At 58.4% G+C, this 23347-nt stretch overlaps 2 protein-coding genes across 2 annotated transcripts in view; both read left to right on the top strand.

Moving 5' to 3' along the window:
* Positions 1 to 1465: 1465 nt before the first annotated feature.
* On the top strand, positions 1466 to 5101 carry C2CD4C (C2 calcium dependent domain containing 4C). Its single transcript, XM_067734593.1, has 2 exons — positions 1466 to 1605; positions 2204 to 5101. The coding sequence occupies exon 2, from the start codon at positions 2241 to 2243 to the stop codon at positions 3501 to 3503; it is 1263 nt and encodes a 420-aa protein (XP_067590694.1). The 5' UTR covers positions 1466 to 1605; positions 2204 to 2240; the 3' UTR covers positions 3504 to 5101.
* Positions 5102 to 15999: 10898 nt separating this feature from the next.
* SPMAP2 (sperm microtubule associated protein 2) overlaps positions 16000 to 23347 on the top strand; it is a 29741-nt gene continuing 22393 nt past the window's right edge. The window contains 1 exon segment of the mRNA XM_067730277.1: positions 16000 to 16010. Within this exon segment, the coding sequence (XP_067586378.1) occupies positions 16000 to 16010 (11 nt within the window).

Below are 23347 nucleotides of genomic sequence, written 5' to 3' on the forward strand. Positions count from 1 at the left end.
CTCCGGGCCCAGCAGGGGTGACTGACATCAACCGAGTAATTGCTCGAGGGTATTTTTCATGAGAGCTGAAGTTAAGGTTTCGTGGGCTCTGTTGGGCTGTGATGCGGGGCAGGCAGGGCAGGCTTCCTGGAGGTGGCAGTGAAGTGATGCATTCATTGGTATCTGCCTCCTTTGTCAGACTGTGTGGCCACGCCAGTGTTGCCCCCAGAACAAAGGGGGGCTCAATGTTTCCTGGGTGAGCAAAGTTGAGACAGGCCTCTTGAGGGAGCCTCACTTTCCCCATCTGGACAATGGGACGCTAAGCCCCACCTCACTCCAAGGTCAAGTGGAAGTGTTGGAGGGGCCTCTGTCCAGCTCCAGCTCAGTCTGCAACCCCCCCCCCCCCCCCGTCTCCCCTTCTGCTGTTGAACCAACCGTCACTCCAGACCAGCCCCCATCCCAGCTCCAGCCACGACGATGCTCGGGGACATTTCTGGAAGAGAGGAGGCTCCTGGAATATGATAATTAAATAAGGTCTAGGCTTCCCCTGCTCTGCATCAGTCCTGGCAATACATTATCTTGCTGGACTTCGGACTGGTCACTCGGCCTTGGATTCCAGAAGAGGAAACTGAGGCTGGGAGGGAGGAAGGAGTGAGGACGAGGGGGGTTGAGGCCAGCAGATCACAAGGGTGGAGGGTGGAATCCCAAGACACGCTGTGGTCTCAGAGCTGCCAGGCCTGAGTCTCCTGGTCTTACCCTTGCTGGTTTAGCCATCTGTGAACTGAAGGGGGGGACTCTCTCCTTTCTCCCCGAATCACATTTGTCATGGGAGCCACCAAACCCACGGTTAGTATTTACCTGTGTATTTCTGTATTGGCGTCCTTCCGACCAGGACACATCGCAAAGCCGGCAGCTGCATGCCAGCCACAGCCATGTTCCCAGCGTCCAGTAGGTGCTCGATAAACATCTCTCCCATGAAGGAGCAGCGCCCTGGCCGGCTTCTCGGGTGTCTGCACTGAGCCGCGTCTCAGCGGCTAGCTCCTTGTTTCTGGAAAGAAACCTTCACCTTCCTCATGTGCAAACTGGAGACAGCCATAGGACGTACCCGCCGGTTTTTGTGGAATGAGTTGGGGGGAGGGCGCTGAGAGCCTGGAACTGAGAAAGCGCTCAGTAATAAATTCAGCTGCCGTTATTATTATTGCTGTTCTTTTACTCGTCAGCGTAAGTCGGGAAGTGGCCCTCAGAGGAACTGAGGCAGGGGCCCGGGGTTTCGAGGGGCGTCAGCAAACCGCCACCACCTGCCTCCTTCCCCCCACCCCTTCAGTCCCCGAGTCCCCGCGAGGCTCCTCGGTTCTGCCCGCTGGGGGCTGCGCAGACCGCCCGCCCCGTCCCCGGGGCAAGCGAGGCGGGGGAGGAGGGCGGCCGTACTAGGAGGAATACGGCGGCGCGGCGGCCAGCTGGGCGGTTTCCCGCCGCCGCCGCCGCTGGTGAATGAGTCCGACTGCGCTGCCGCTGCCGCCCGACCGAGGCTGCGCCCGCGTCCCCGCGTCCCCGCGCCCCCAGCCTTTGCGCCGAGACCCCGGCGTGTCCGCGGACCAGCCAGCCTCGGCCACCGTCCCCGGGCAGGTGAGTTCGGGGCCCCGCCACGCTCCGCGGGGGCTGCTAGGACCCCACCCCCACCCCCAGCCGAGTCCCGCGGGGCGGGGTGGGGGAGAGGAGGGGAGGGGTCGGTTCGCCGCGCCGCCAGCCCGCAGACTCACCTCCTCTCCCTTCCCTCACCCCGGATGCCTGGACCCTCGGCCCGGGAGAAGCCACAGGTGGGTGGGAGCTTGGGGGGGGGCGGAGCTGGGACACCCCAGGGTCCACCGTACGCCCTGGGGTGTCTTCCCCCTGGACTGAGCGCGGACCCCTTTAGAAAGCGCTTTGAGATCCTCAGAACGGGGGTGGGGGCGAGAGTGGAGCCGCAGTCCCCTGGGAGCTTCCCGAGAGTCAGCGCCGCCCCCACCTCCCGGGCCGGGCTTCGGCACTTGGAAGTTAAGCGCGATTCCTCTGGGGAGGGGAGGGGAGGGGAGGGGCGAGCCCACCCCGCCGCTGTCCTGGGCCTCAGCGCCTTCTGACCCCGCTGGCCCCCTGCAGGGCTCCCCCCAACGGGTGCCGGGAGCCCCTCTTCCAGCCCCCGCGTGCAGGGGGGCTTGCAGCTCCCGACCCCCGCTTCTCTTCCCAGGCTCCGCAGATCCCTCCAGGCTCCTGCCTCCGCCCCGATGAAGAAAACCAACATGTGGTTCTTGGAACGGCTTCGTGGGTCAGGGGAGAATGGAGCTACGGGGGGCGAGGGTGGGGACAGGGCCGCCAAGGGGCCTCTGTACAGCAACGTGCTCACGCCCGACAAGATCCCGGACTTCTTCATCCCCCCGAAGCTGCCCGCCGGCCCCACGGAGCCGGAGGCTCAGGCTGAGCTGGGGCCCTCGACCTCGGAGCAGAACCTGGCCTCTGCCGCGCCCCGCCGCGGCCCCCGGAGCCCCCGGCTGCCTGCCAAGCTGGCCGCCGAGAGCAAGAGCCTGCTGAAGGCGGCCACCAGGCATGTGATCCAGATCGAGAGCGCAGAGGACTGGACCGCCGAGGAGGCTGCCACCAACGCCGACCCCCAGGCCCAGGGGGCCATGTCGCTGCCCTCGGTGCCCAAGGCCCAGACGTCCTATGGCTTCGCCACGCTGGCCGAGAGCCCCCACACACGGCGCAAGGAGTCTCTGTTCCATAGCGAGCACGGGGCTCTGGCCCAGGTGGGCTCCCCGGGCACCCGGCGCCGTCGGGGGGGCGTCAAGGCCAACGGGGGCGATGGGGCGCCCAGGGAGGCCGGCGGTGCCCTCATGAGCCCCAGCCGCTGCGTCAGTGGCGGGGAGAGCGACACGGGGTCCTCGGCCGAGTCCTCGCCGTTCGGGTCCCCCCTGCTCTCGCGCTCCGTGTCGCTGCTCAAAGGGTTCGCCCAGGACAGCCAGGCCAAGGTGAGCCAGCTGAAGCACTCGGTGGGCCGCCACGGCTCCCCGTCGGCCGACGACAGCACGCCGGACACCAGCCCTGGGGCCCGGCGCCGCCTGGCCCGCAGGGCCACCCCGGAGCCCGGCCCCGAGCCCAGCGTGGCGCCCCGCGCGGAGCACGCTGTACGCATAGGCCCGCGGGGCAGCGTGCGGCTGCTGGCGGAGTATGAGGCGGCCCAGGCCCGCCTGCGCGTGCGCCTGCTGGCGGCCGAGGGCCTCTACGACCGGCTCTGCGACGCCCGCAGCATCAACTGCTGTGTGGGCCTGTGCTTGGTGCCCGGCAAGCTGCAGAAACAGCGCAGCACCATCGTCAAGAACAGCCGCCACCCCGTCTTCAACGAGGACTTCTTCTTCGACGGCCTGGGGCCGGCCAGCGTGCGGAAGCTGGCGCTCAGGATCAAGGTGGTGAACAAGGGCAGCAGCCTCAAGCGGGACACCCTGCTCGGGGAGAAGGAGCTGCCCCTGACCTCTCTGCTTCCCTTCTTGTAAAGGCCCCCACGCCCCCTCCCGCCGGCAGAGGAGACCCCGCCCCCACCCGGATCCGGCAGGGGAGGTGGTTTCCACTCAGGCTGCCCGGCCCTGATGCTGCAGCCCATGTTGGGGGTGTCCTGGGCCATGCTGTTTTCCAGAGGAGAAGGGAGGGGGCTGCCGGGGAAAAGAAGGGGTCAGCTTGCAGGGCTGAGGGTCCCCCTGTGCCCCAAGTTCCATGCCCCTGCCTCGCCCCTTCCTGAGTTCTGGAACCTGGGCCAGGAGGCAGCTAAGGCCGATCACAGACCCAGAGGCCGCCGGTCCTGAGGCCCAGTCATATCTTCTCCTCTGCTGCATGAGTGTCCTCCTGCCACCGGCCCGCCAGACCCTGCCCCCCGCCCCCCCAGAGATCAGGGCCAGGCCCAAGTTCTGCCCACGGTGCCCCTCGGGGCTGTGGGAGAATGCCCTCCTGGGGTGGGCTGGCTCTGGGCAGTCCTCGGTCCTCCCAGGCTCTGGAGGCAAGAGCCACGTCTGAGAGCCACTGCCTGGCAAAGACAGGCAGCCGTGGAGGAAGCCCCAGCAGATGAAAACGGGGGCAATTGCTCTCCTCCAGCCCCTCGAGCGAGACAGCCCTCGTGTCAGCTGTTTTCCTCCATCGCCTTCTCTACTCGGGACCCTGTGGCCCTGCTGGACGTTGGGAACTTCCCTCCCCTGGAGGGGTTGCTCAGAACGTGCCCAGAGAGCAGCGCCAGCCCGGGGGCCCCGTTCCTCCCTGGCCCCTGCCCCCTCCGGTGCATTACCCAGGAAGTGATGCCCAGTGACTGATGGCCTTGACGTTTACTCCACTCGTGTACATAGGTTTTGGTTAGGGTGGGTGGGACAAAGGGGAGGCTGGGGAGACCCTGGTTGTGGCTTTTCGTGCTGCTAAAACAGCTGCATGGGTTTAATTGTGTCAGTTTGTGGGTCCTTGAATGATTTCTGTGGAGGTTTCCTGCTCACCGAAACAGAAACGATACAGTTTGAAGCAGGGGCCAGGCAAGGCCAGCTCTGCCCCTTCACCTCTCCTGGGCTGCCTGCTGGGCGAGGATGGACCCGGCCAGTCTGTGGGGATCCTGGGGTGCCCCTCCCAGTCCAAACGTTGTCCCTCCTGGCTCTGGGTCTCCAGATCACCCTGGGGGAGGGATGAAGGAGCATGTTTCCCTCCAGCACCCCGGGGGACGGGGTGCACATGTGGTGAGACATACCTGTGCACCCTTGAGGCCGAGAACGAAAGCCCTTGGCACTAGGGTCCCTTGCTGTGCCCCCTCCGGCCTCTGTCCTCGGCCTGCTCCCTTAGGCCCTCTGCTCCGGGGGACCACCGGGCCAGGCCTGTGGGTGGAGGGGGCAGACAGCCCTGCATGGAGTGAGATGCTCGGACTTTCAGCCCCCTTCTCTGACCCTGACCGCTCACATCCCCGGCTTTCCTTCTGGGGGCCCCCGTTTTATAGGCCCCTGCACTGTTTGACATCTGTGTTTGAAACTGACTGTGGGTATATCTTTAAGACAACCTCCCCCAAGTGTTTGTTTATAGCTGCTGTTTTTAGTGCAATAAAGGTGTTCCAGGGATGCGGGGGCGGAGATCTGCTGGCTTTGCTGTTTAATAACAAGAGAAGAGTTTTGTCTTGAATTCCAGGGAGGGTGGCGGGAGCCTTCAGGATGAGCGAGGCCCTCCCCACCCAGCCTTTTCGAGCCTCTGGGCCTCTCCTGCTTGGGGTGGAGGCAAGGAAGCGAGACTGCAGCAGGGCAGGGACCCCCAGGCCCTGTTAGGAGGACATGAGACGTTCATCCCGCAGGTGTGCGTGAGAGCGCTGCTCTCGCCCCGCCAGGGCCGCGAGCATCCCACCTCATAGGTGTGGAGACCCCGCCTTTCAGTCACCCTCCCGAGGCAGCCTGGCCCAGAGCCGGGATGTGAATCTGCACCCTCACCGCAGCCACCGGGGAGAGCCATGCCAGGATCGGCCCCTTCCGCGCTCTGACCTTCTGGGGACAGAGACTGGACGTGCAGGGCCATCGTCGACGGGGACCCCCTCAGATGCCCCTCGCTCCCGTCTGGTCTGCCCCAGCCCCTGCAGTCAGACAGGAGGGCAGCCCCCACCCTTGTCACACACCCTGGAGACCCCCTGCCAGGGGCGGTGGGTTGGGGGCGTGGGAGCCGGCTCTGGGCCATTCACATCTGTGCCTTCGCACAGCTGGTTCCCTCTGCTTGGAATGCCTCCTGCCCCTCAAGTTCCCTGCTCTCAGGCCCTAGCTGACATGGCACCTCATAGAGGAAGGCTTCCTGGCCCCCTCTGCTGTGTGTTCCCTGTCCCACCTCAGCTCACAGGCTGTCTGGGGTCGTATCTGTCTCCAGCCCCAGGGCCGGCAGGTTTATCTCCGTGAAAGGCCACCTCCAGCCCCAGCACTGCGCTGGGCCCCAGGGAGGCTCCTCAGTGTGTGAATCCATGGAAAGCCGTGGCCTGACCCTGTCTCTGGGTTCCTGCAATGTTGCTGGGGAACCGGGGAGCTGGCAGTGGAGGGCGAGGGTCCCAGCCCTCCCCCTTTGCTCTCCCTTGAGGAACTGCCCGCTCTTTCTAGCTTGGGTCCGACCCTGCCTTCCCCTGTCCCCTGGGAAGTGGCTTCCTTTCACTGAGGGACCCGGGCTGGGGGGCAGGCCTCCCATCACGGAAGCCTGGGGGTCAGGCCGTGCACAGGGACGGGACGGCGTCTGTGCAGCCCGGGACTGCGCAGCCTTTGCGAGTGTGGGAGTTGCAGCTGGTGTGGGCTGTGTTTGCTCCATTTGACAGGTGGGGAAACTGAGCCCCAGGGTGTGGAATCAGACCAGCTGTTCCCTCACCAACCTTGTGCGGGTTGGGGTCCTGAGCAGCCCCCACCTGCTGACAGCCCGCCAGATGAGCTGCACTAACCAGGCCTGGTCGGGTTCCAGGATGTGTTGCCAGGGCAACCGGGCGCCTTCTTGCCTCTTCCCCACTAGCCACTCATGGATGGGCAACCGGTGTGTGCGCGCGTGTGTGTGTGATGTGTGTGTGCATGCACACATCCACGCGCCTCTGTGCACATGTGTAACTGTGCTGTAGGCCGTATGCACGTGTGTGTGAATGTTAGTGTAGCCACGTGAGTGTGAGAGTGCAGCCGTGCTTGCACCTGTGTGACAGTGTGGGCATAAACACGTGTGTGCACGTGTGTGCTCACACACCTGTGTGGACTGTGCACGTTTCTGTGTTTGCACCCTGTGCATGTATGTAACCCTGTGTGCACACATGTTGCTGTGTAATGTGTGGCTGTGCGCGTGTACGTGTGTTTGTGCATGTGTGCTTGCGCTGTGGCTGCCCGGTGCAGCCCCCAAAAGGATGCCCCCAAAGACATAAATGGACTCAGGGAGACCCCCTCCCTCCCCTCTCCATGCTGGTTCCCCTCTGGGAACCCCCTCTCCCACGTTCTCTCCCTCTACCTTGAGGTCTCAAACTACTACCTCTTCCCCAGGGCAGCCCCCACCCCAGTGAGGTCAGACACCCCTTTTATATTCCTTGTTAGTGTCATACTCGGCCTTGTAATATTGATGCTATCAGAATAGTCTGTTGTTGCACCTGGAACACCCCAGTGCTCAGCCCAGGGTGCAAATGAAGGTGGTGTCAGCACTCTCTCCTTCCAGCCCGGCTGCCATCCAACATCTTCCTACTCTCAGTGGGGGCTGTGGTCAGCCAGGTCCACCACTAGCAGTAGGCACCTGATTTGGTGAAGATCGCAAAACCATGCCCCTTTCTCAGAGTGGGGCCAGCACAGGAGACAGCAGAGCAAAAGATGAGGAGTCAAATGTCTGGCAGCATGGTGGGCACCTGGATCCAGCTATGCCTGCAGTCCATTTCACCCTTTCAGTTCAGAGGGCCAATAAATTCCCTTCTTTGCTTAAGCCAGTTTGACTTTTTTTTTTTCATTTGCAGCCAAAGATCACTGATACAGCATCTCCAGTCTGAGGAAGGAGGAACAGCACCGGCCTGGGGTGCCCCAGTCTGACACGGGAAAGGGAAGCAGAGAAGGAAGGCAGCATGGGGAAGGCCTGGGATTTGTATAGCCCACAGAGCTGGAGAAGGTGGCCCTGGAGTGAGGGGGTGAGCTTCCATCAGGGCATTCATCAAGAAAGGCTTTGCAGAAGGAGCAGAATCTGAAACAGGGAAGGAGCTCTGGGGCAGCAGAGACATTCCAGGGGCCTTGGGAATCCAGCCCGCAGTAGGCCTCCATCCCACCCCACCGCAGCCCTGATGCACTGCCCACCCTAGTCTGCCCTCTGCCTTCACCTGCTGCTCTGAAACCTTCCATAGTTCCCAGGGCCCCACACCCTGGCATGGGAGGCCTGCTACGGGCGCCCTGCCCTGCAACCCATGCACTTTCCTGGCAGCTTGCGTTGTGCACCCACCTCCCCCGGCCTGGAGCGACCCCCTCACTGGCACCCCATGTCTGGAGTCTGGGAATCTGAACCCTGACAAGCGAGGGGAGTGTTCCACGGCGGAATTCAAGCCCCCGATTTTTCACTCACCCTGTGTTCTTGGGCAACTCACATGGCTTGTCTCGGTCTCAGGCTCCCCACGCGGTCGCTGTGATGGGTCCATGCGCGGCCGCAGGCGCAGGGCAGCGATGGTATTAATCTAATCACATCAGGATTTTAATTACAGGCCCCGTCAGATCCACTGAGGCCCGGGCTCCCCTGGCCTCCGAGTGCCGAGGGCCTCTCCCCCCCTCCCCCGCCCCCGTGTGGGATTCAATTAAGCCTTTGTTTTCTTCTCAGCTCCTCCGCGGGTGGGAGGGAGGGGCTGCCCGCAGCCGGCTCTGCTGACGCGAGGAGAAAAATGACTTCAATAAAAAGGAGCCGCGAGTGGGGAGCGGACCCGGGATGCGCACCCCTCCCCCGCGAAGCCGCCTGACCGAGGCCGGAGTCCCGGCTCCACTGCGAACAAGCTGGCCTGGCTCTGGGGCCTCAGTTTACCCGCCCCCCCGTGCAATGGGGACATTGCGCACTCCCTCCAGGGCACATAAGCTGCGCACATACCGTGCAGGGCCCGTTCACGAAGCCTGTACCGGGTGAGAGGGACGACCCCCTGGATCCTCAGCGAGACGCTGCCACTCCCACTCACACATGGGGAAACCGAGGCCGGGTGAGGCAGAGGGGCCTGCCCAAAGCCACCCAGCTCTCAGGGGACAGGACGCAGTTCGAAGCAGCGCCGGGTGCAGACCCCGAGCCCTCAACCCCGCCCAGGCTGCCTTCCCAGTACTGGAAGGCTCCTTCTCCCCGTGAGAGGCCCCCGGCCCGCCTGAACCACGCCGCCTGGGTTTGAATTCTGACAAGTCACCGTCCTCTCTGTGACCGCGGTTTCGCCTCCAGAACCCTGTCTCCTGCCCCTCGTGGTGGGGGCGGAGACGAGCGCAGACGCAGAACAGACGCGGCGCCCAAACCTGGCCCAGGGGCGCCGCGGGCCCGGCCCAGGGCTGGGCGGTGAGGCTCTGCCTCATGCCCTCGGGCTGTAGAGGGTTTAGCCGTGCCCAGAGGGGTCTTCGAGGCGATCTGTGTCCCGCCTGACAGGACTGGCCATGCCAGGAAGACCAACCCTGCGTTTTAGGGTGGCCTTGCGTGACGGCATCAGTGGGCCTGGAGATTGAGGTCGGCTGGTGCGCGATGCAGGCGTCACACCGGCACTGGCCCCCCGTGTGGGGCCCGTGGTGCCGGGAGGGGCATAAGTGGACGGTGGTGATGGCGAGGCCCCCTCCCCACGCTCCTCCCTTGGTAACCTGAGCAGCCTCTCAGGTGCTTTCAGTGAGGTCTGCGAATCCCTTCCAGAGAATGATCAAACCCCAGGGTGGTTTGGAGGACCCCCGAACTTGCAGTTGGTGTCAGAAGTGGCGACTGTGCCCTCTGACCTTCCAGCCTGGCTAACTCCCAACGCCGCCCCAAGCCCTTCCTAGGAGCTCAGGGCCTGGGTTGCTATGGTGACGCAGGAAGCCCCCCTCCTCCAGCCACCTGACTTATGCTCAGCCACCCCTGCTTCTCAGCCAGAGGTGCCCAGCCCCCCACAGCCCACTCTGCCCCCCAACATTTCCTCAGCTCCCACAGCCAAGCCACAGAAACGCCTTCCTTGTTTCTTGAACTCGGGGAAGAGCGTCAGCATCCCCACATGCAAAAGCCGCCGCGAAGCTCACCTCTGGGGGCTGGGCTGACGGCACCTTCGAGTCTTCAAGTGCGTGCCTGGCCTGCCTTCCAGTCTCCAGCCAGCGTCCCCGACCTCTTCCTGACCCTCAGAATCCACAAAATGGTTGTTTCACACGTGTTTTGGGGTCTGAGTCACCAGAACCCCTACCTGCTTCTTGGGGGAGGAGGTGCAGGACACAGAACCGATCCGAGGTCGGGAAGTTCTTAACCCCCCGGGCACATCGAGGAGGCTGGTAGTTGGAGAGGTGGACCCTGCCGGGAGGGTGGACTCTGTCTTGAGGACAGTGGGGAGCCTCGGGGAGCGAGGGGCTCTGGTTAATGTTTTAGACTCTGCAGCATCTGTGAGGAAGGGGCACTGTTGGGTGGCACGGAGACCGGGCTGGGGCTGCTGCTGATTCCAGAGGAGGTGGGAGGGCGTTGGGACTGGGCTGGGCAGAGGTGGACAGGACACATTTGACAGAGACCAAGGATGCACAGCGTCCGGGATGTGCTGGCTTGGATGTGAGGGCTGTGTGGTGGGGGATCCGCGAGATCCTCTCTCTCTCTCGGCCCCATTCAGTCCTGCCTGCTAGCAAACCCAGCTCTGCCTTCTAGATGCCCAGAATCGACCCTGCAGAGAGGGGACCACTGCACGTGACAGCCGGGTGGACCTCAGCACTGAATGTCGCCCCGTGAAGGACACTCTGCGCAATTCCACAGCTAAGAAGTTCAAGGACAGTCAACGTGAGTCTTTGGAGACAGAAGTCAGGCCACCTGGGGGTAGTGGCCAGGAGAGGTGAGGATGGCCTCTGGGGAGCTCTCACTGTCGGCATTTTCATCTGGGTGAGTTTATTTATAAATGTTCGTTAGGCTCATAAGGGCCAAGTATCCAGAATGCATTTACAAAATTCCTACAACTCAACAACAGAAAGACACATGACTCAATTAAAATATGGGCGGGCTTCCCTGGTGGTGCAGTGGTTGAGAGTCCGCCTGCCGATGCGGGGGACGCGGGTTCGTGCCCCGGTCCGGGAAGATCCCACATGCCGCGGAGCGGCTGGGCCCGTGAGCCGTGGCCGCTGAGCCTGCGCGTCCGGAGCCTGTGCTCCGCAACGGGAAAAAAAAAAAAAAAAAAAGGCAAATGACCCAAACAGACACTTCTCCAAAGAGGATACACAAATGGCTAATACCCCATGAAAAGATGCTCAACATCATTAGTCATCAGGGAAATGAAAATCAAAACCACAGCAATACCACTTCACACCCAAAAGATGGCTGTGATGAGGAAAACGGAAGATAAGCAGGGTTGGAGAGGATGTAGAGAAATTAGAACCTTCCAGCTGCCTAGGGAATGTGAGGTTGTGCAGCTGCTACGGAAGACAGACTGGCATTTCCTCAAAAAGATACACAGAAAATTACCATACGACCCGCAATTCCATGCCTAGGTATACTCAGAAGAATTGAAAACTGCTCCTCAAACCAAAACTTGTGCCTTAATGTTCATAACAGCATTATTCACAGCAGCCAAAAGGTGGAAACAGCCCAAATGTCCATCAACAGATGATGGATAGACACAATATGTCCCTCTACACACGGGAACATCACTCAGCCAGGAAAAGGACAGAAGCCCTGACACTCGCTACAGCGTGGATGGACCCCGAGAACACGACGCTCAGTGAGAGAAGCCAGACACAGAAGGACACACAGGGTGTGATTCCATGGATGGGAAACGTCCAGAACGGGCCGATCCACAGACACAGAGAGTGGATTCGTGGTGGTCAGGGGCTGGGGAGGGGGAGGGGGAGTGATTGCTAATGAGGACGGGGCTTCTTTTCAGGGAGATGGAATGTTCTGGAGTTAGAGGTGATGGTTGCACGTTGTGTCTGTACTAAATGACACCGAATTGTTCACGTTTGAATGATTTTTTGTGACTTCAATTTTTAAAAAAGTTCACTGAACTTGATGTGCTTACATTTACTGCATATAAGCTATATTTCATTAGAAAGGACATGGAAAAAGCATTTCACAGAAACTGCCCATTTCTTGCCCCCTCTTCGGCCCCTGCACAGGTCAGGTCCCACTATCCACGCCCACCGTGGCACCGTCCTAACCCCCATACCTCCCCACACTAACCCCAACCGTTGCTCCCACATCCACCCCATCAGCCCTTTCCATTATCCTCCCCCATCCCCCCCCCCCATTCTCCCACCGTCCCCTCCCATCCTCCTTCTCCACCATCCCTCCCCAGCCCCCGCCAGCCCTCGCCACCCCTCCCGGACCTCCGCCGTCCCCTCCGCCCAGTCTCCCGGCGCCACCCACGGCCTGTTCTCCCCGAAGCCGCCAGAGGGCGCCTGTGAGCAGCGAGCCCGCGTCCCTGCTCTGCCCGCCGCCCTGGGGTGTCCCACGTCTCTCCGGGTGAGAGCCGAGCTCTCCGCGCCCCCGGGTCCTGCACCACCCGACCCACCCCGTCCTCTCCTGCCCTCACCTCCTCCCTCTCCCCGTCGCTCATTCCGTTCCAACCGCCACGGGCGTCCCCGCGGTTCCTCCCACCTGCCGGGCACAGGGCTGTCCCAGGGCCCCCTCCCAACCCCCCGCAATCCCCCGGCCAGGTGCGTCCTCGCCCCGGGTCTCCACAGGGCCCTCACCGCAGAAAGGCCTTCCATGGCCATCCATCGAAGATGTACGCCCCCATCTTCCGCCCCTCTTTATTTTCTCCCTACACCCCCAGGAGGGCCAGGCTGTCCCCCTGACATCTGTCCAGGCCTGTTGGGCACAGGTGCCCAACAATTATCTGCTGAATCACGACCCGGCGAGTGACCACCCAGATGCCACGGTGTTGCACTTTTTGGAGAAGTCAGCGAGCAGGGGGCGGGGCCAGGCCTCCTCCCACCTTCGGAGACCGCAGCAGACCCCGCCCCCCACCTGTGTGGCTGACTGGGATGCGCTATTTTTTACTGCCTGATCTGCTGCCTCGAGTGCTTTAATTGCACAATAATAAGGGCGGGCCATGGGCGAGGAAACCTAAAATTACACCGGCACGCGCAGCCCATCTGTGGGGGCCGCCCGACCCTCGTGGTCCTTCACGCGTCCGCCCTTGACGCCGCCGCCGCCGCCGCCGCCGCCGCCGCCGCCGCCGGGGAAGCCTTCCCAGACCCTTGATCCAGGAGCCTGTCGCTGGGCGGGCTCCCTGTGGGCGGGGGCAGGCGCTGTTCCAGGCGGGGACAAACCGCAGGGTGGCAGCCTGGCCCTCCGGGGGCGCTAGGGAGAAAATAAAGAAGTAGGGGGAGAAGAGGGACCTGTTAGATGGATGGCCAGGGAAAGCCTTTCTGCGGTGAGGGCCCTGTGGAGACACGGGGCGAAGGCGCACCTGGCGGGGGGGTTGGGGGGGGCTCTGGGACAGCCCTGTGCCCGGCACAGCGGGGAGGGACCGCGGAGAGGCCTGGGCTGCTTGGAGCGGAGGGAGCTAGGGGGAGGGGCCGGAGGTGAGGGCAGAAGGGTGGGTCAGGCCGTGCAGGGGGCCGGCGGCCCTGTGGAGCCACAGCCCCAGGGCAGGGGTTCTCCTCCGGCCTCCCGCTGCCCCCTCACTCCACTCCGATGGCCTCCGCACGCCAGCATCCCCGCCCTTCGCTGGGCCTTTACCTGGCTGTGCCCCGGCCAGGCACCGCCCCTCCCCACCACAAAACCGCCCCCTCAGCTCCGTCAGACTTGTTCAAGCATCCCTTCCTGGTGGGGCTTCCTGATACCGCCTTACTGAACCAGCCCCCCATGCCACCTCACACCCCTGCTGGCTTTCTCCCCTCCTAGCACTTTGTACCTACAGGTATGCACAGAGTAGGCGCCCCATGTATGCTGAAGGTGTATATGGATGAATATCTGACATCCAGGCCCGTGCAGCTCTTCCTGGAAGTGTCTGGATACAGATCCAGTGCCCCCAAGGGGGTGAGGGACCCCCGGCACCGCCTTCCTGCCCGAGATGCCCTCTGGGCTCATCTCTTGGGCTGCCTTGCCAGATGACCACACACTGGGGGCTCAAATAACAGAAACTCACTCTCACATTCTGGAGGTCACATGTCCAAGATCAAGGTGTCAGCCGGGCTGGTTCCTTCCTGGCGCTCTGGGTTCTGTTCCAGGCTCTCTCCCAGATTCTGGTGGTGCTGGCATTCTTGGGGTTCCTTGGCTTGTGGACACATCATCCCAATCCCAGCTCTGTCCTCCACGACCTTCTCCTCTGGGTGTCTGTGTCCACATTTCCATCTTTTTTTTTTTTTTTCTGGCCACGTCTCTCAGCTTGTGGGAGCTCAGTTCCCTGACCAGGGATTGAACCCAGGCCCCCTGTATTGGGAGCGCGGAGTCTTAGCTACTGGACCACCAGAGAAGTCCCCATCAAACTCCCTATTTTTTAAATATTCTTTTTCATATTCTTTTCTATTATGGCTTATCACAGGATATTGAATATAATTCCCTGTGCTATACGGGAGGACCTTGTTTATCCACCCTGTATATAATAGTTTGCATCTGCTAATCCCAAACTCCCAATCCTTCTCTCTCCCACATTCCCTCCCCCTTGGTAACCACACATCTGTTCTCTATGTCTCTGAGTCTATTTCTGTTGCGTAGATAAGTTCATTTGTGTCATATTTTAAATTCCACATATACGTGATATCATATGGTATTTGTCTTTCTCTTTCTGACTTACTTCACTTAGTATGATAATCTCTAGGTCCATCCATGTTGCTGCAAATGGCATTATTTCGTTCCTTTTCACGACTGAGTAATATTCCATTGTGTATATATACCACATCTTCTTTATCCATTCCTCTGTCGATGGACATTTAAGCTGTTTCCAGGGTTTGGCTGTTGTAAATAGTGCTGATATGAACATTGGGCTGCATGGATCTATTCGAAATTTGGTTTTCTCTGGATGTATGCCCAGGAGTGGGATTACAGGGTCATATAGTAACTCTATTTTTAGTTTTTTAAGGAACCTCCACACTGTTCTCCACAGTGGCTGCACCAACTTCCATTCCCACCAACAGTGTGGGAGGGTTCCCTTTTCTCCACACCCTCTCCAGCATTTGTTATTTGTAGACTTTTTTTTTTTTGAAAGGCAGACTGCCACATGCAGTGCTTCATTTGCATGTGTCTGGAGTCTTGGAAGCTTGACTACCCTACATTCTCCTACAAATGGACCTTGAGAGCTTGTTTGGAGGTTCTAGCAGGGGAGCGCAGCTACTTGTATACCCTTGACCGAAGAACTGTCCTCCTCTATCAGGGAAGGTCATCCTCTTCCACCGGGCTCACAGCTTCCGGATGGACACACATGGAGTGGAAGGGGATACCCGCCTAGCTGGCCACATTGGCCTCACATCCTTTGTAGACTTTTTAATGATGGCCATTCTGACCGGTGTGAGGTGGTACCTCATTGTGGTTTTGATTTGCAGTTCTCTAATAATTAGCGATGTTGAGCATCTTTTCATGTGCCTGTTGGCCACCTGTATGTCTTCTTTAGAGAAATGTCTCTTTAGGTCTTCTGCCCACTTTTCGATTGGGTTGTTAGGTTTTTTGTTATTGAGTTGTATGAGCTGTTTGTACATTTTCGAAATTAAGCCTTTGTCTGTCGCATCATTGGCAAATATTTACTCCCAGTCCATAGGTTGTCTTTTCGTCTTGTTTATGGTTAAACTCCCTGTTTTCAAATTAGATCCCATTCACAGGAGCTGGGAGTTGGGACTTGAACCTGTCGGTCTGGGTGACACAATTCAGCCACAACCCTTCTGGTCCTTGGCTGCCGGTTAAATCGGATTCTGAGCCCACTTAGACCTGCAGAGTCAAGTCTCTGGGGGTCCAGATGCTGCATTTTGGATACTGTTTTCATAACACTTAATTTTGATATAATTTCAGACTTACAGACAATTTCAAGATTAGTGCCAGAAACTCCTATAGACTCTGCCCAGATTCACCAATTGGTTCCATTTTGCCCCATTTGATTTGTCACATTCTGTGTCTGTAACTATCTGTACCTGTGTCTACATCTATTATCTGTATACATATATAGATATTTATACCCATTTTTCTGAACCACTTACGACTACGTTAGAAGTGTGATGCCCCTTCACCCATAAACACATTGCTGTATATTTTCTAAAACCCAGGATTCTCTTTTATAACCCGGTGCAGCTCTCAAGATGGGGAAATTTCACATCGATACAATACTCATATCCAGCCCACTGTCCGTATTCAAATGTCGCCAGCTGCTCCAATGATGCCCCACTGGGGAGGGTCTTGGTACCCGAGCAGGTTGCCATGGCAGCCAGGTCAGCAGGTGACAGCTCAGAGGAGCCTAGGCTGGACCTCCTAGGGAGCCAGCCTTGGGGGAGAGGGAAAGGGGAGAGCACCCCCTTCCCCAGGCTTGGAGATGGTACCGGCCCTGGGGTCAGAGTTTATAGAGCCTTGGGGACCACACAGAGCGAGGTTCCTCTTGGTCCTCTCAGATCACTGGGCGGTGTCAGGACTTGAATATGTCTTTTTGGGGAGACACAATTCAGTAGGACAAGGAGAGCCTACATTCCTGGGGGCACGGGCTTTAGAGGTTAGGCATTGCTGGGCAAGGCGGTGGGCATCTCCCTGGCCCTGCAGGTCCCCCGCTATTGCCCCGTGCACACGATGTCTCCCCCTCGTGCCAGCCCCTCATGCTCCCGGGGCAGACACTGCCTGCCAGACTCTTGCTTCCTTGTGGAGGAGCCTGGCTACTGTTTGCTGCCCACTCCCCACCCTGCCTGGGTGCTGGCATGAATCCTCATGGCGCCCCACCCCTTTGCTGGGGATTGGCTTGTGTGTGGACGTGTGACCCCCTTCTGGCCAATGAGATGTGAGGGAGGTGAGGGGGGCAGCTTGTGGAGTCACCACATTCCTCAGTTTGTGACCCCCCCCCCCCCCAGCGACATGGACTGATCCCTCCTGCTGCCCTCTCTCCGGTTCTCTCTCTTCTGCCTCTTTCTTCCACTTAGAAGGGCCCTTTTGATGACTCTGGGCCCACGAAGACAATCCAGGATAACCTCCCCGCTTCAAAGCCAGCTGATTAGAAGCTTAATTCCATCTGCAACCTTGATTCCCCCTTGTCGGGCAACATGACATAGTCACAGGCTCTGGGGACGTGGACGTGGACATTTGTGGGGGGTGTTATTCTGCTGACCACAGAAAGTTTCCTTGCTCCGAAGAGGGAGGCCCGGGAAAATGGTCCCTTTCTGCCTGTGGCCACTGCAGCTTCATGATGAGATGTCTGGAGCAGCTGCAGCCCTGGTGCCATCTGATGACGAATACAATGCAAAAGGAGGCAGAGCCGAGGGAACCACAGAGCAGCAGAGCCGGGAGGCTATGAGGAGGGAGTCCTGCTGGGAGGAGTCCAGGAGTCTCTTTTTGGAGGAGGGAACAGGTTGCCACATTGCTCAAGCCCATCTAGGTGTGTGTCTCAAAAAGACTACATTTCCCAGCTGCCCTTGCAGCCAGGTGTGGCCATGTGACTAAGTTCCACCAATGAGATATGAGTGGAGGGTGGGGAGGGGAGTAGGAAAGAGGGAAGAGTTGGGGGGCTGTTCTAGGGGGTCCTGAGGGCTTTCACTCGGGTGTGGCCTGTTGTGAAAGTTCGTCAAGCTGCACACTTAGGAGAGATGCTCTTCAACACTAAAAAGTAGAAAAAGTACCAAGAGGGAGGGGCACAGCCTCATCTCGAGCTGGGCATGGACTGCGCAAACCCACATGTCTGTGGGAAGAAACGATCTACTATTTTAATAAGCCCGCACCTTCTGGGTCGTGCCTGCACCCGTGAAACCAAACTCCAAACGTTGTCTGCTGAGGCCTGGCTTTCTCCCTGCCGATGCCAGCACCCTTTCCAGGTGCTCAGGAAGCATGCCTCTCACCCAGTCACCAGCTGCTGTGCGAGGGATCTGTGGGCCCTGGCTTGAGCTCTCTGCCTAGACCCTCAGCCAAACCTCCTTTCTGGGGTCTTCCACTGTGGGAGAAAAATAGACTGTCCTCATCAGGGCCAGAGAAGCCAAGGCCAAGAGCAGTATCCTTTTCAGGAAGGACGAAGCTTCTTAAATACGAGTGGAGGACGTTTGCTATTTGAGGCAAGAGCAGATGGCAAGCATCCCAACCTCCTGTCCTGCCACATGGACATACCACACCGGGCCTCACCTACACGTTAGCCATTCTCTCCCGGGGGTGGTCCTGCCCCCAGGGGAGGCTGGGCCGTGTCTGGGGACATCTGTGGTCGTCACGACTCGGGGGGTGGGTGCTCCTGGCATCGAGGCGGTGGGAGCCAGGGTTGCTGTTCAACACCCACAGAGCCCAGGATGGTCCCACGGAGGATGATCCAACGTCCACAGCGCTGAGGGGAGACGCTATTATGTGTGAATAAAACACGCAGCGGATGGGGAGGCCCCACGCCACATTCTTGGGCTCTTCTCAGATGCCGGTCACCGTCTGGGCCACCCTCAGACCCCCCCAGCCTCGCCGGGTCCCCCTGTCCTCTTCACTGCCTGAGTGCGGGTAGGTGGGCCGGGCTGCCTTTCCCAGGACCCCCAGGATGGACTGTTGCCTAGCTTATGGACCTTCCAACTCAGGAGGAACTAATTTAGTCTTAGTGGAGGGCGGCGTGCAGGGAGCTTTGCTGGTCTTATGACTTTCCCTCCCTGCGTCTCCATAGGAACTGGAACGCGCTTTGAAATCCAGAGACAGAGGGTTTGGGACCCTGAAGCCTCGTTTCTGCTTCCTCTGGCTCATCCTTTGCCCGAGGTGATGGACATTGCACGGGCGAACCACCCAGAGGTGGGAAGGGCAGCGGGTCCCTTGGCTTCTGTCACAAAACTGCACGAGGCAAACAGCCCCCCTCCCTGGGGTGTTGCCTTCAGAACCAGCACCCATGACTCAGCTTCACCTGGGCTGGGCCGGGCTGGGCTGGGCCCGGGCCACATGCCTGGGCCTGGCCGGCTGCCTGTCTCGCCGTGGTCCTCGTCTCATCCTCCAGCAGCCTCACCAGACATGTTTCCACGGCGATGGCAAAGGAATCACACCAGGCAGGGCTGTCCCTTCCACCTCATTCTGTTTGTCAGAGCTCGTCCTGGGCTGGAGAATTGTTTTCTGCTTTAGAGAAAGACCCCAAAGTCATGTGACAGAGGGCATGGGGACAGGGAAGTGTGAAGAACTGGGGCCTTTGTGCCGTCCATCTCCCTCGCTCATAAAGTTTTGTAAAAGATGCCACGGTGGTAGATTTAATTATTACAGCAAAATGCAATCTTGCCACATGCAAAAGGTTGAGGGTTTTAATGCAGCTCAGATTTTCCTTCAGCTTCTCCCTCTCCCTTTCTCCTTGCTTTGGACGGCGTCACCGCGCGGCTCCAGCTCCCACCAGGTGGCCCCTGCTCCAGCCCTTTCAGCACCACTCCCGGTGGTCGTGCTTCTGGATGAGGCTAATCTCTGAGCTGTCTGCTCACCCCATTTCACTTCTCAGATCTATGGGAACGGCTTCTCCCTTGCATCCTCCTGAGGGAAGCAACACTGCCCACACCCCGGCTTTAGCCCAGTGAGACCCGAGTCAGACCTGTAAGAGAATGAATGTGTCTGGTTTGAAACCACTACATTCGGGGCGATGTTTTTTACAGCAGCCGCAGGAGGCTTATACAATGCCACCAAGTGCCAGGCTCTGTGGGGACGCCGGGCCCCAGTGGGGACCCATCACTCCCCTCACGCAGCTCAAATCTCCAAACCCAGCAAGGGAACTGCGGCTGGGAGGCCCACGTCTGGGGAGAGATGTCGCCACTGATCAGGAGGAATGTCTGGAGAGGGGAACACACAGCCTTTGACTTATGAATCCCTGTCACCATTTTGGCCATATTCACCTGTACTCTTATGGCCTGACGTATTTCTTCAAATCAAAACATCGACCCGGGCTTCCCTGGTGGCGCAGTGATTGGGAGTCCACCTGCCGATGCAGGGGATACGGGTTCGTGCCCCGGTCTGGGAAGATCCCACATGCCGCGGAGCGGCTGGGCCCGTGAGCCGTGGCCGTTGAGCCTGCGCGTCCGGAGCCTGTGCTCCGCAACGGGAGAGACCACAACAGTGAGAGGCCCGCGTACCGCAAAAAAACAAAAAAAAATCAAAAAAAGAAAACATCAACCCATTTCTTTTAACTGAATACATGTGAGCAAAAAGAGGTGTATTGTCTCTGTAAATGGAAAACCAATACAGCTTGCCATAAAGAAAGGAAAACATTAAAAAAAGAAAGAAAGAAAGATAAAGAAAAGAAAGAAGGTGTAAAAACTAGTGGATGAAATTTGATGAGGGAAAACAGAGGGTTTGCCTGGTATCACAGTAGCTCCCTCAAGATGACTTATTAATTTCAAAGGGAACACCTTTACTTGACTGTGGAGGAGCCCGGAGTGATGCCCTGAGTCAGAGGATGGAGGTCACGTCACCAGCAACGGGACACCTGTGCTCTGGACACCACCCTCCCAGGAGGGCACAGCACCACAGCTGCAGGATTCCTGCCAACACATACAGCCTCTCACTGATCGTGAGACAATAGGAAAGAAGCCCAGGATGAAGGATGTCCTATAAAATAACTGACCAGAACTCCTCAAAATCATTCAGGTCATGAAAGACAGAGTGAAGCGTTGTTAGATTAGAGGAGACAAAGGAGACAAACACCCTGCTGCACTGGGACTGGCTCCCGGGCCAGGAAAAAAGAAGCTGTAAAGGACATTACTAGGACAACCTGTGAAATCTGAACAAGAATTCTTGATTAGATAAGGTATTGTATCAGTGCTACTTTTTTCTGATTTTGACAATCATGCTGAGGTGACAGAAGGGAATATCCTGTTCTTAGAAACACACTGGGGTATTTAGGGGTAAAGGGGTGTGCTGCCCCCAGCTTGTCCTCAGACGTGCAGGAGAGAGTGCAGACAGAAGATGAAGCTACCTGCAAAATGTCACAGCTGGCAGGTCTGGGTGAAGGTCCCCGGGAATTCTCAGGAAACTCTTGCAAATTTCTAGGAAGTTTGTAATTATTTCAAGACAACTACAGAACAACCAGAAACGAGGTGTGCAAACAAACACCAACGAGAACAAAATGAGGTTATTAAATTCTAGCTTTCACGACCTGTCCCGGGCTTGGGCCTGCTCTCCCTTGGTTAAAAGGGATGAACAAAACTGGGGGAGGTTAAACTTTTGCTGAGACTTTCTTCTTGAGGTTCCCAGAAGGACTGTAGAAGGGAGAGGGGAGTAACGTCTCATCCCCTTATTTGATGTTATTTATCGTGGGACTGTATCCAACTTAATGGCACTGTGAAGACACCAATCTATGTGTCCTTGCTTTGGGAAACACTCTTGTAGAAGGTGGGAGCCACGGAAGGCTGCTGAGTGAGGGAAGAGTTGTGGCTGATCTCCAGGGAGAACAATTTAGGCTCAGGAAGGCCGCGTGCATCCTTGATCTTTGGTCAAGGGCATTTCCCATCACCACTGAAGTTTGCAAATGCAGCCCCACCTGGAGGCACCACCGCAGGCAGCTTAGCACTGTATGCTGTGGATACGAGTCCTGTGCAATCTTGGGCAACGACTGCCTCTTTGAGCCTGTTTCCTCCTGGGTGAAAGCGAAACGGGGATGATGATGAAAAAGTCCACCTCGCATAAGGGACTGTGTGTGTTTTCGGGGGGCGCGGAGGCGGGGGTGCTGGCGGGGCTTTAAGGAGATGCTGCGCGAAGACCTTGGTCCAATATTAACGCCCCAGCGGAGGGACCAACATGCCCTTGAGAGCAGCGGCATCTTGTGTCCGCCACTGGTACTGCAGCCTCTTCCCTGTGCCCGCGGAGCTCTGTTCCAGGTGCCGGGAGTCCAGGCACCTTCCCGCTGCAGCAGAGCCCGTATTCTAATGGGCTAACAAGACAACAGATGTTAAAAATGCAATACGTGAGGTCGTGATAAAAGCTATGCAACAGGGCTTCCCTGGTGGCGCAGTGGTTGAGAGTCCGCCTGCCGATGCAGGGGACACGGGTTCGTGCCCCGGTCCGGGAGGATCCCACGTGCCACGGAGCGGGCCCGTGAGTCATGGCCGCTGAGCCTGCGCGTCCGGAGCCTGTGCTCCGCAACGGGAGAGGCCACAAGTGTGAGATGCCCGTGTACCGCAAAAACAAAATAAAACAAAAAGCTATGCAACAGCAACAAAATTCCCGTAGACTTAGGAAAACAAGGAAGCTCTACTTCCGATGGGTGGGTGGTCAGGGAAGGCTTCTTGGAGGAGGTGAAATTTAAGGTGCCTCTTGGAGAACTCATTCACGTGAAAATCAAGGGAAGGGTAAGTGCACAGTTTGGCGTAATAGGGAAGAAACCTTGTATTCTATTACAAGCTAGTCCCTACGGGGATGTTGCCTATCAGCTTAAATTAAACACAATGGCCCATCTCTGGGAACCCTGCCTCCCAGGTAATAAGCATGAAACTAAAACACCTCTGTTCAGCTTTCAGGAAACCTCCCGACCAGGCCCACCTGAGAACGCGGCAGGAGGAAGACATTAACACCTGCCCTCCGGAGGCTGACGGGAACCAGGAAGTGCTTGGCTTTAGTCCCGCCCCTTTCAGTACGGAAGAAGCGTGCACGCTCTCTCAGGGAAGACGGTTCTTTGGGACGCACGTCCACTGTCTTCTCCAGATCAAGTCGCTATTCCTTGTCCCAGCGACTCGATTTATTAGCTTGTCGTGCGGGGAGCAGTAGAAGCTTGGACTCGGCAACGGGGCAGCAAGGAGGCAGCTCCCCTGAAGGGTGATGGAGTAGGGCCAGGGCAGTGGACGGCGGGGACCCTGCAGACCCACCTGGGCCACTTGGACAAACTCACTCAGGACTCAGGAAGGGATGGAGAAGGTGGGTTTCAGTGACGCGTTGGCGCGTAGCAGACAGCCCCAAGTTAGCGACCTAAAACCGCAGTCTGTTACTTGCCGGGAGTCTGCATTCTGGGCTGGTCCCAGTGGGACAGCTGTCTGGGCCACGCAGTGTCTGTTGGGGCTGGAGTCCCCTCACTGTCGGGGTCTAGCTGGGCACCGACCCAGACTTTGGTGTGGCTGCTTGGGCTTCCTTCCAGCGTGGGGGACGCAGAGTGGTCAGCCTACCTCCCTGGTGATCCCTGCAGTGGGCAGAAGCAGAAGCTGCAGGCCCGGGACCTCACGCCTGCCCCATTCTGCTGGCCAGAGCGTCCCCACCCAGATTCAAGGGGGGTTTGACTCCACTGCTCCACGGGGGAGCTGCCAGATGGCACTGCCGGCTCTGGAGACAAGCCGCCCGCCGCACTGAGAGCGAGCCTGAGTGTTGGGCAGCATCCCTGGGTTCCGGCCCATATTCTGCCTCTGGACGCCCAGTTTCCTTAGTTTGAAATGAATGGATGTATCTCATGCTTCGCAAAATCAGGGGTGACTTTCTCTGTGGGCCCTGCTGAATTTGGAGTTGTTTAAAAAGAAATTGGGTGGAGGTAAATTGTGAGACAGGTGAGTGGTGACCCAGCTGTTCATGTCTCTCCTCCTTCCCCTTTTCTCATGTGACCCTCTCTTTCTCTTTATTGAGGGAGATTTCAAGCAACTGCTGCTTTTCAAAATTTTATTATATTGAAGTA

This window comes from Pseudorca crassidens, chromosome 3 (assembly GCF_039906515.1).
Source record: "Pseudorca crassidens isolate mPseCra1 chromosome 3, mPseCra1.hap1, whole genome shotgun sequence".
Taxonomy (NCBI): domain Eukaryota; kingdom Metazoa; phylum Chordata; class Mammalia; order Artiodactyla; family Delphinidae; genus Pseudorca; species Pseudorca crassidens.